Source organism: Bradysia coprophila, chromosome II, assembly GCF_014529535.1.
Source record: "Bradysia coprophila strain Holo2 chromosome II, BU_Bcop_v1, whole genome shotgun sequence".
NCBI lineage: Eukaryota > Metazoa > Arthropoda > Insecta > Diptera > Sciaridae > Bradysia > Bradysia coprophila.
The window spans coordinates 11,342,859-11,355,639 of record NC_050735.1 but is presented as its reverse complement, the minus strand read 5'-3'; the positions used below and the strand labels follow the sequence as shown (position 1 = coordinate 11,355,639).

Sequence of the window (12,781 nt, the reverse complement as noted above, 5' to 3'; positions counted from 1 at the left end):
TTTTTATCGAACATGTATTTTGCCTTCGAACTTTGAACTTACATTTTGCTATATAAGGCCACATTAGTCAGATATGTTATCGATACCACATGATAGTCGTCTACCATCTTGTCCCTCTTACAAATGGTTAACTTACCTCGACATAATCGTAAAATCTGGGACTTCGTTTGCTATCACCTAGATTTTGATAGAATTTTGTTACCTTTCGTCGTTCCAAAATCCGTTTTTCTGTAACCTAACTAGACCCAATTGTTTTTGGTGTTTACATTGCATTAATTAAGAAAACAGACGCGAAAGTACGAACCTTCGCAATATACGCGTTGTGTGCGTCGGCCTTGTAATGATGAGGGTTTATACCGTTTTAAATTTAATATATCCTTGGCACGCAACGTACGCAATTAATTGGTTTACAAAACTTCAATTATGCATATAACTGATAAAGATCTAAAGTAAAAAAAAGAAATTGTTCAAATTTTCGTGGAATTCCATAACGATATGGATCCACGTCGAAAATGTTTTGCGTGCTTTTGCGTATATGTCTGGTATTGTGATATAGTCGATGGCATTCCAAACTTATACCAGTCTTCTAGAAAAATCAACATCGGGTTTTGAACAATTTTATTGATTTTATTGTACGAATTGGACATTTAAACAATTAACATCCAAATTCGGCAACACCAGCCTCCAAACAAATAAACTCAAAGATTGTACGCATCGGTCTACCAGACATACCCTTCTCCAAGTACACCTCTTCACAGTCCTCCATGACACCATAGTTATCGATATGAATCCATGGTATGTGTTTGGGAACGAATTCGCGCAAAAATGCAGCCGCTGTACATGGACCGGCCACTTTCGATTCTCCCAAATTGTTCAAATCATGACCTTCGTCTTTAGTCACGTCCTTAGAGTAGTGCTTAAACAACGGTAGTCTCCACAAACGATCACCTGCTTCGAAACTAGCCTTTTCGAGAATGGGCCAGATCTTGTAGTTGTTAACAAATACACCAGCGCAACAATTTCCCAGCGCCACTTTAACCGCACCAGTAAGTGTGGCAACATCGACAATGTATCGAGGATCGAATAGTGTGGCATAGCACAGAGCGTCACACAAAATTAGGCGTCCTTCACAGTCGGTATTGTCAATACAAATGCTTTTACCATTCATAGCAAAGACGACATCTCCTGGCTTCGATGCTGAACCGCTTGGCATATTTTCAGTCAATGGAATCAATCCCTTAACATTCACTGGCACTTGAAGTTCAGCCAAAGCAGAGATTACTCCGGAAACGACCTGTGAACGAAAAATGTAATGCAAACAATTGAAATCCGAAACATTTCCATACCGCTGCTCCGCCCATATCAGCTCTCATTGAGTCCATATTTAAATGTGGCTTAATGCTTAGACCGCCACTGTCGAATGTGATTCCTTTTCCCACCAAACATATCGGCTGTGCATTGCCAGCTCCATTGTAAGTTATCTCCAAGAATATTGGGGGTTGAACACTACCCTTGGCGACCGATAAAAATGAGTTCATGCCTTGCTGCTCTGCCCATTGCGAACCATGAGCGATAACATGAACACCGAGACTTCCAAGTCGATTCCGAACGTGATCAGCAAACAAAATTGGTGTCATGAAATTAGCTGGAGTTTCCATTAAATTTCGTACCCAGTTTTGCGTATTTCCCAAAATGTATCCCTTGACCCACTTGCGTACGTCGTTCTCACTATCGACCAGACGCAGATTCGGAACTGGTTTCCGGTGCTCTAGCGACTTCTGTCCTTGATACTTGTACACACCTAATGTTGCTCCTTCGGCAGCACTTTGTGGACACATAAAATCCTCCAGGAATATGTTTGTGATATTTTCTTTCAACAAAGCCTTCGCACCAACAGCAGCCGCCACTCGAATGCTTTCTTTCCGCGTATTCAAACATTCAATGCCATCATCCAGATCGTCGTCATTGGTCGAAATACCGGCAACAGCCACGGCCGGAAATGGTCCCGTTATGCCCCAGCAAATTCTGGACTTACCCTTGCCAATTTTGTCGGCCAACTGAATTTGTGACAGAATTTTGCCGCCAGTCATTTGATCGAACTTTGTGCCGAACGGTGTCAGTTTCGGCTGGTTTGCATTATCGTACGAAACGCCTACAACGAGTCCTTGGGTCGGGTTAGGTCGAAGGTTTGAGAAAAATCGTTGCGAAATTGCAAAAATTCTTGACGGAAGTTTGAACATTTTACTTTGGTGCGGTACCTTATTCACTGATAGCCTACAAGTAAAATCGTCGATATCTGGTTGCTTTGTTGGATGGTGAGTTGCTTTGTTGGATGTCAGTGATTTTTTTCTCTTTATAAATTTCCGAACAATTTTCCAAATCTCAAATATTCAGAGATTCTGATGCATTACGGATATGGTGAAATTCCGTGTGCGGAGTGTCTCGAAAATGTATTTGCAAATTTTATAATTTCAATTAGGCCAACAGAATTCAAATTATTCAATCAACCAGTTAAGATACTTGCATGCATATTTTAATCTAAATTAAACGATTTATCCAACCTACCTACCTATAGTGAGCCGAGCCACCTTCCATTGAATTTACGTTCCACACACAGCATAACCATCTCTAATATTTATTTTATAATAATTTACTTATCGGCTACAAAATCAACAGGTAACACGGTTCGATCTTGTTGGGTAAATCGATATGTTAATGTAATCAACTTTTTTTCTTTAATTTTATTTTAATTTAACTTTGCCGATGGGATCTCTGCTTTTGGCTTGGTCATATTTAGCAGTGAATACTTAACACTTCTGAATGTGTATTTTGTGTTACATGGTACATTATACACAAGACTAACCAATTGTCGGCGAAGAAAAATAAAAAAGATTAAACGAAAATCTGAACAATGGCATAGGAGTTTTTGCTCCTTCTTATTCAATTTAATTATAAATTTATCATTTAAATGTGCAATTTAATTTTAAATTTATTGTTTGGATTTGGATGGGATAATATGTGATTTAATCGAAAGTGATGTAAAAATTTAATTGAATAAATATTTATCGATGAATAATGGAATATTGGATATAATAAGAGGAAATAATATGAGTTCGAGTTCAGTGAAGGTTGATTTTTTCTTCTATTCAAGCGGTTTTTTTTAGTATAGAAGTATAGAGGCTGTAAGACTGTTTCCCAATAGCCACGTTCGTTAAGTACATGTTACAAAAAAGCATTGCGTTTAAGCAGTGCCAATTTTTAAGAATTTTATTCTTGAAAATTCTTTTAAAAAAATCCTAAAATGGCCCGAGGATTCTCATTACCTAAAAAAGGCTTTGCATTTGAGATATGCCAACAGTCATCCATCAGGGCCTTTTTTCTAAGAATTTTATTCCTAAAAATAGGCCATGCCACGTTAAGATGAGTTAAAGTACCAGAGTAAAGTACAGTGTACTTTCTTTCATAGCAATGCTAGATAACAAACTATGGTTTCATTTATGAGAAACAGAGTTTTATTTACTTGATGAACTTGATGTAGAAACTTTGAACCTGAACTAGATACTTGTACTTCTAGCTAATCTACTACTTCACGAAAAATGTCCCCTTACAGTCACATATATAAATGATTCTATAGTTGCATGTCTTGATTGAATGTTCTGATTGCCGGTTTTGTTGAGGGACATGCCATAGATTATCATTCTAGAAACGGCAAGCGTATCGAAAATCGCTATACAATCGTCTGATATATTACTTCCGTTAAGTAAAATATCCTTTAGTGATTGATCAAAATTTTGTACTTCATTTGTTATGACGATCGGTTTGTCGAAATCAAGTAACATTTCATAGCTTGAGTTAGAACATTCAGCTTATTAGACTAAATACTTTCTAAGTTGCGGCTATTCAAAGCAACAAGGAAGTAGATTTTTATGGTATATAGAAGCTAAACTGAAATTCTTGAATGTCTTCAATATGGATAAAAACGTTTAACCAAAAGTAGAACAATCTTATAAGTTTTGTTGATGCTAGAAGTCAACTTCATTAAAAGTTTTCACTGGAAATCGTTGCTTCTCGACATTCGCTGTAATTTGGAAAATGATAAATTTTTTTGAGCGAAAACGAAATATTTGAAATCGTGAAAAGGATCTTGTTCAGCGGAAAAGTTTTTGAGTGTGTCGCTTCACGGTTTCACATCACGAATATAAACCTGAGCTATCTTACAATATCGTAGACGGCAAATTTATTTAGTTATTTGACAATACTGTGATGTTATGTATGGCAAACCCTAATATTTCGTGACCATTGTTGCTTTAAACAGACGTAAAGCACGTAATCTAAAGATCACTTTCTGAATTTAAGCTATCAAATGATGGCACTCCATTACTCCGACACTTAGACCAGAACGGTGCAGATCGATGGACACCAAAAATTTCCCTTTGCCAGGAGACATACCGAAAACCCTCGTAGAATCCAGATATTTCAAAATCATCAACCTTATAAATAGTTCCATGTCGCACAAAAATAGGACCACCAAAGTAGTGACGAAAGTAGAAATCACCCACGAAATCAACAGTTCATTTCCTGGGAGTGGGTGTATTGTGTGTGCTTTCATTAAAAAATCCAATGGAAATGATTGTGACTTTCTTATTCTATCCGTTTACTAAACAAATCAGGGGTGAACCAATTGGACTTGTTTCCAGCGAAACATTACCAACAATGTCGACGCAAACCTATTCAATTAAAAAAATTAAAATATTTTGTGAAATTGAACTTTTGCACGATATTGACCTCTCGGTTGCTCTACTAAAAAAATCGTAAATCCATCAAAACAATTCAATTGCCGAAAAACAAAACCAATTTTTATTAAGAAATTATTTCTAGATCACCTAACGAAATTGACCAAAGGGGATATTTTCTCAGTCGAATGAACGACAAGCAAAAAAAATAGAAATATTAACCAATTCCGAAACAGAGCACATTTTAACCGAACAAATTCTTGAACCATTTTTTTTTTCGTCAGAAACGATCATTAATCATAATTTCCAACGTTTTCGAACCAAACTATGAAACGAAGAAAAAAAAAACAATTTCAAATACAAATCGGAATTGCAGATGTTGGTTCATATGGAATTGTGTGTTGCTTCATAATCTTCAATAAAAACAATTTTCCTTTGTTCTGGATCGTGTGTTTTGTTATATATCGAATTCGTGGTATAGGTCTCCCCGAACATATGTTTCATAATTTTTCAGTGTCACGCCTAAGCTAATAAATACTTTATCGTTTCTAGAATATTTAAATTGATTTCATATAGCAAAACAAAAATGGTTTTGATTATTTATATTTATTCCATGAGAACCGCACAACTGGAAGTTTTTAAACTTTTTTTTTGCATTAGCACTTTTTTTCTCTTCAGATTGATTTCGGACGTACAGCACACCTAACATTTTATATATATCCGAGCCAAGCATTGCACGAAGAAAAAAAATGTATCAAACCAAAACCGAAATGATAAATTACAGTTTCGGTTTTAAATATTTCTCTATCTATACGAGAATGTAATTACATTTTATGAAAGATTACTTAACATCAAAAACTTTTCTTTTCTATGATTTAATAATTTTCGATTGCTTGCGGTTGTGTTTTAATGCGCAAATTTAAATTATATTAAAAGTTAAACATTTTTTTTTTCTCTTCTGTTGTTTTTCGTTTAATTTCGCTATATGGAAATGAATAATAATAATAATATGCAAAGTGGGGCCTTTTTTCTCATGACAAGTGAAGAGAGAGATAGTAGTGCGGAAGATAATTCATCATTTAGAAAAAAAAAGTCCGAAGAAAGGTTGTTGTTATCAATGATCAGTAATTCACTTGATTTTTTTGTATGCAAAAAACAAGACTGTCTTTTGCAGGTATAATTGTAGATTACTTGGTAACAGCAGATGAATAATTACCGTGTTAATGGCAATGTTTATGTAATGATGTTAACATTATACATGCACCATATTTCATATATTGTGAAGTTACTTTAGGCTACCGGTACAGAAAATCGTAAAAAATTGTAAAGAATACAATGAAATAGTAATATGAGAAGATATTGAATTGTTATACTTAATTGGAGATTTAAACAAAATTGTTATTTGGAGATTAAAAATTAATTTTTCTGTGATGAAAATCGACTTCAAATTTCGAATTATGATTCCACCATATTATGACTTTCCGAGTAACTCTCGAGTTTTATGATTGTAACTAATTAATTAATTCTTCTAAAAATGCCATCTTTCTGGAATTTTACTCATTTTCGAAAAATTCCAAAAATTCCACTAAATTTCAAAAATTTGATCGAATTCATAAAGTTCTACTCAATTTAAAAATTTGTCTTTTTGAATTTGAATTTCAAAAATTCGATCATATTCTTGAAGATCCACTCAATCCTGTTACATACGGCAAGATTATGACCAGTATTATTATCGGGTCTATTTTAACGATCAAAGTATGTTTAATATGTTGATTTCAAATCTTGTACTTCAATTTTTTTAACATGCATTTCATCATATGAAGGACCATATTACCCTGAGATCGTCATTATCATCGTCGTTTTCGATAACAGATGAATAGGCGTATCTGACAGGTTAACACATTCCTCTTCGATCAAAAATTCGTTTTAATTCCAAGAATTCCACTCAATTCAAAAATTTCGGTTTTAATTCCAAAAATCACTCTTTTATTTCCAAAACTCTATCTCCAATTTCTACAGCGCTCCCCAGTTATTATATTAAACGGACCTCATCATAAGTTTTTACTTGGTTGTAGCATTCTAAAGTTTTATTTGTTCCACAGTGCCACTGTGACAGTGGAACATGTTGGCAACAAAAGAAGGTAAAGAGAGTCATTTCACTCAAGAAGAAATTGAATTGAAGAAACATAAAGACAAGCGCTGTTTCTGTGGGGTGTTACGTGTGGAACAAGTAAAACGAAAGAAACAAACGAAACCCACAAAAAATTAAAACTTATTATGAGGCCCGTTTATGAATCCTTTAATCCTCGTGAGCACTACGAACCCAACTACTGTGAAGTAACGTTGGAACAGTTATGGTCTTACAATTAGTATTTTACATTTTTATACAAAAAAAATTCTTTGCGATGCGTTGTAATGGAATGGATTAAATAAAATCCCTGTGAATAATCCATACAATAGATTGTAAGTCCATCCAACTTAAAAAGAGAAATAACTTGTAAACGTTCATCTCGTTTTATTGATGAAGTAATACTTGATTTCCACTTACCATAAAAGTACTCCGTGTGGGAGACAAAATTGATTTTTTTCAATTTTGCTTTGTTTACAGCTCGTTCTCTCACGGCTCTCTCACGGAGTACTTTTTGTTGAGTGGAAACCATACTTACGTCAGGAAAAACAGAAAAATTGTATTTTTGTGATCTACTTTCAATGACCGTGATCATTTATGAACGGTTTTTTAACTACATCTGAGATCTATCTAGTTTTGAGTCTAATTCACGTTCTTTTCGTTTTTTCTAGACACTACCCTGGCGTCAAGGTTGGCCGTTAACCGTGTCCGGAGCCGTTGTGCTCCATTTAGGGGCACTTGACGAATCATTACTTCGTCCGCACGACATTTACATCTGCATCCGACCGAACACCGATCAAACGCCAGTAAAACCACAATTATCTGCAGTCTGGCGGTCCGGTAACATCATTTACCATCCATTGAATCCGGACAAAAATCAATTATCGCCAATTGCTTTGGAGATGCTGGCCGAAGATTTGCCAAATCTTTTGCAAAGTCTACTAATCGGTGTCGAACACACCATCAACCGTGTATCGTTGGACGAATTATCCTTTCCGCACGACAAATGCAATGATAAAATCGATTATCCGAAGTTGGACCAATCAACGCAAAATAAATTAATTGTAACGCCAGCCGGTTCGCCCAAATGTGGTATAAAACGGCGCGAATTGATAACCAAAAATAAACTGATCAATAAGCTTGCGTTGAAGCGAATCGCAACCAGTAAAAGTGATCAGACCATGGACGCGAATCGCGGTGATGATGGCTCAGATCGTTCGGTTGATTCACCGGAACCGGTGTCAATGCCACTGTTTTGTCTGGGTGGATCATTTCCTCATATAGATAGCGACGAAGACAGTTGCGATGACTCGGCCAAAAATGATAATGGTAAGTTAATGACTTATGTGTGTTATTGTACATCAGATTCATACGTCTCATTACATTCGAATCAATGGAATTGATCGATAAATTTAATAGGAAAAAAAATGATTTGTGGCTTAACGTTTTTATAATTGATTAAGATATGTTCCCATTGAGTATTGAACTTGAAAATTTGATACTAACAGTTCCGCCAGAAAAAGTGAAAAATAATTACCGCAGCTTCCATGCATCGTGAGCAACATTAAAAAAGATTCTTGTTTCACCTGATCGTAACGTGATATTCGGTATGAGTTGTTTTTGTTGTCTATTGATCGATCTCCCATTCCCATTATTAATGAACAGAAAAATACAAAACTCTCAGCATAATAAACAATATAAATTGAACGACATCATGGAGGAGCCTTATTAATATAATTATGTCATCAATTTGACGATCAACTTGTATACCCAACTCCACCAAGTAATGATTATGCTTGACGGTAATGATATCCGTTGAAGATCATGTCAATTCTTAGAAATATTCTACATGTTCGTATGTTGTAGAAATGGTTATTTAGAATGAGAATGACATATTGAGGAACATTAGCTAACGATTCAATTGGACGAAAATAATATTTTCATTTGACCACCGAGTATTAAAATCGATTTTATGAAATTCTGTGACGGAATTGAACTGTTTCTTGCCTCTTAATGACATCGTAAAGGGGATGATTATTACACGATGGGTTAGAGATCGCACTAATATCAAATAGTATATTGTGTTACAAGTATTGTAATGTTGATTTTTTCGGAAAATTGGGTCGTGTGCTGAAAAAATCAACATTACAATACGTGTAACACATCATGCTTTGTGCCAACCGAGAATTGAAATAGACAAATGCCCAAAAAATCATAATTTTCATTGTAAACAATCACTCTTCAAGTTTGATCGATCACATTGCTTTGCATTTTCTCAAACGAATGCTGTAACAACTCATACAAATTCCATATCAACACAGCTTTGAGTGTTGTAATATCACATCAAACGGGTGCTGAAATAAGTCACTTTACAACACTAAAATGAGTGCTGAAAAGAGTCGTATTTCAATTCTCGGTGGCACAAAGGTTTTTTTTGCACTCGAAAGTGTTGCTATAAGAGGCTTCAGACCTAGGCTCATTATTTGCGAATGAAACAGGGATTTCGCAAAATTTTTCAGAATTTCAATAGATTTCATAAAATTTCGATTAATTTCCTTAATTTGTCAAAACCTCGTTAAATTTCTCAGATTTTGCAAAATTTCTTTCAAAAATATGCGTTGATTCAGACCATAGTAATATTAATCTGTCACAGACGGCAAGCATATTACAAGTTTTACTTACTGATCTATTACTTCATTTGATCGAAGATTTTCAGAGATTTATTTCAGAAATCTTTTACTTCATTTGTTTTGAACATGCTTTTTGCTATAATGGACCTCTTTAGTCAGAGCTTGTCGTTGTCGGTAACAGATGACAGCCGTCCGTACCAGGTTAACGATAGATTCGCCCAATACGCCCTGACCTTGAATAAAGAAAAGACCAGTCTCTTTATATTGAGAATGTTCTTGCCACTGCCTGTTGTGACGTAACAAGCATTGCAACTGTCATCAGGGAATAAGAGTTGTGTTTGTGTCGTATAACGTATGTTTCCTTGTTTTGGCATAGAAACAGTTCATACCGTTGTATGCAATACCAATCGTGTGCTGGTATACTATCGCACGAGATGTCGATTGCCGATCCGAGGCTATTTTGTGGTTGTGTTACGAAAGGAGTACTTCTAGTGTGCTCTTTGGTATTAAAACGCAGTTCATGACTCCCGTCAGGTCTAATGCAGAGTGTCTTCCGTAAAAATGGGACACAGAGTTGAAACAATTAGGAAACATTTAAAAAAAAGCTAGGACAGGAAAGAATGAGGAGGTGCATCGAAAATCGTAAAACACTGGCTGTATTCCTGGATGTCCTGTAAATAGTGATAAAATTTGATATCAGAAAGTTTTTAATTCAGTAATCAGGTTGCTCAGATCACTCGTACACCCAAAAACTCGCGATGTTGTTACACCACATTATATAAGATTGATTAATGTTATGTTATCAGTGTTACAGATTTTTTGAATTTGGAAACTTTTAATTTATCAAACACGAACTGCTCCAGGGAAACAATCGTGGTCTGCGAAAATTAATTGGAAAAATCCTCTTTTGTTCACTCATAACGAAGACAGATATTTTACCGTTGCATTGTAGTCTGTTGAATGACGAAAAATGCAACCATTTTTATTGAAGGGATGCAACATTTCATCACTTGCAGTATGTTGTTGTTCACAATGGAAGTTCAGCAATCAAACAGATGTTGTGCATAATTCATTTCTTTCATTTTAATGCAGCCAGGTCATATACCTTACACAATACACAATGCGAATATTCAGCGAATAAAGAATCAAAAATTGAATTGGTTCGATTGACCAATATTATGTGAAAAGGCTCTCCATACACAACGGTCTCGTTTCATTCCATATTTCTTTCCCTCCATAACATTTTATTAATTGTTCCGATCAGGTCAGGTTACGGGAAACTCCAAGCAATAGAGCAATGCGCTCTGCAATTTTCTGTAAAGTATGATCGTGTGGCCCTCCGGCAAGAATAATTAGGTGAATATCCGTATCAGTTCTCATATCTTTTTTCATTCTCCTGTTATAATGGAATATTGTTGCAATCTTCTGCGATATCCATGTGGCTATGTGTGCACAGTATATATTATTTTGCATCAAAACAATTATTATTATGCAATCGCGCACAGTCCATGACGAAAGAAAAAAAGAGTTTCTTTTCCATGATGATTTCTGCCACATCGGTTACTTAACGTTATAGCAGTCTCGATGTTATTGTGCCTAATAACATACCAAATTTGAATTCGAACATATTTCTGGTATTGGGAGTTGTTCTTCATATTGAATCGATTTTGGGTCAAACAATGCTTAGCTTTAGAGTGAAAAGACCTGCAATAAGCATCACTTCAGGCGATGTTTATAGCGCTGAGTTCATATTTATGTGTGCTTCGGTGTGCTTAGAGTTCCCGTTTAAACTATTTATTTAACATCAGACATAGAATCACGATGTCAGTTCGTTAGATCTTCATCCCGTCGTGTCAGCTACGTAGGCTTGTTTGCAGATGAGCGAACGGATTTAATTTTTTCCCAGCTCCCCATTTCTGTAAAATGTGTCGCCGCTCCTGAACTTTTTTACAATTATATTACCACAAAGAGCGCTCGAAAAAATTTTGTCCGACCCCACTTTCCACTTCCTAGCATCGGATAGCTTCAAATTTCAGTTCACCTCTAAGCTAAGTGTAGGACCTAGGATAATGTAATGGAGACAAAGTCTCAGCACCTTGACCTGTTGTGGGCCTGTTGGTGTAGCATCTATTGATACTGGAAGCAAAAAAATTGTTTCATGGACGTCTGTTCTACCTTCGCAAATTGCGAGCAGAAAGCGTTGAAGAGGGTTACATACAAAAAGTTACGGAATAGGTGTTTTCCTCCTCGCTTTAGTTGTGTCCTCAACGTCCTTAAGGAATTCATATTTCTGTAGGGGACCAACATTTATAAATAGTAATTTCAATTCACATGTGAAAGGTAGTACACCGTCCATTTCCTGACGCTTATAGCTAACAATCGATGCCTATATTCGCGAAAATATTTTCACGAATTTTCTCAAATTGTCACGAATTTTCTCAAATTTTCGTGAATTTTCGCAAAAAGATTTTTGTGAAAATTTAAGAAAATCGTGAAAATTTGAGAAAATTTGTGAAAATATTTTCGTGAATATAGACACTGCTAACAACAGAGGCTGTGGTGGTACATATTACAGAATATCTCACAGCAATTATTGAGAAACTGAAAATAATACCAGGATGCCTGCATTACTCTTTCTGCAATTATACCATATTTCAGATTTTGGATCGAATAATGGGGGAAAAAATTCGCCTTCTCCAGTTTGTATCAATATATCATGAGAAATGTTCGGTCAACATTTTCGGCTTTTAATTATATAACGAAGAGACTTAATTACTACTATCGAATGCCAAAACTTTTATCGGATTTTTTTTATTCGAATTTTACGTTTGTGAACAGTGCAAAAAAAACCACACACACGAAATAAATAACTGAATAAATTAAAGATGCGTTAAAGATGCATCAGTCTGACCGATATATAAATAAACATACAGCAAGTGGATTTAATGGATTTCAGGAAAACGTTTCCATTAAATCAACAAAAATATGGCTGTAGGCTTTACATCGAAAAACGGTTATCAAATCGAAAGACTTATTGACAATTTTCATTATTTTTTTCTTCTTTCTTTTGTATTTAAACGGGATTAAAACAAAATTAAAGGCTACACGTTTAGTTAATAAATTATTGGATCCGTTTTTTTTCGCGGTCTCGTTAACAATTTTGTTTTTATTGAAATAATACAAAGAGAAGAAGAAGCAGTCCGTCATGTACGTACGTACACCTCTGTTCAACTCGTTTAAAAAAAAAATCTTGTTAAAACAACAAACGATACGACTGCAAAAAACAGGTC

General features: G+C 35.3%; 2 protein-coding genes across 5 annotated transcripts in view; one reads left to right on the top strand and one right to left on the bottom strand.

Annotated features, from left to right (window-relative positions):
• The window catches only part of LOC119073049, a 243,173-nt gene that overhangs the window by 196,334 nt on the left and 34,058 nt on the right, over positions 1 to 12,781 (top strand). For 3 of the 4 annotated variants that reach the window (XM_037178363.1, XM_037178364.1, XM_037178370.1), the window contains one exon: positions 7,533 to 8,190. In XM_037178363.1, coding sequence (XP_037034258.1) covers positions 7,533 to 8,190 — 658 coding nt within the window. Of the gene's footprint in view, positions 1 to 5,153; positions 5,167 to 7,530; positions 8,191 to 12,781 lie in introns of those variants that run through there. The other variant, XM_037178378.1, reaches the window with a different exon arrangement.
• LOC119073075 (cytosol aminopeptidase-like) lies at positions 605 to 2,303 on the bottom strand. The gene is made up of 2 exons (XM_037178391.1): positions 1,347 to 2,303; positions 605 to 1,294 (listed from the first exon to the last, which is right to left on the bottom strand). The coding sequence occupies exons 1-2, from the start codon at positions 2,238 to 2,240 to the stop codon at positions 656 to 658; spliced, it is 1,533 nt and encodes a 510-aa protein (XP_037034286.1). The 5' UTR covers positions 2,241 to 2,303; the 3' UTR covers positions 605 to 655.

Coding starts and splice junctions, on each gene's coding strand:
- LOC119073075 (XM_037178391.1), bottom strand. CDS start 2,240: ATGTTCAAACTTCCGTCAAGAATTTTTGCAATTTCGCAACGATTTTTC. Junction 1,295..1,346: donor CTGATATGGGCGGAGCAGCG/GTATGGAAATGT, acceptor TTTCGTTCACAG/GTCGTTTCCGGAGTAATCTC.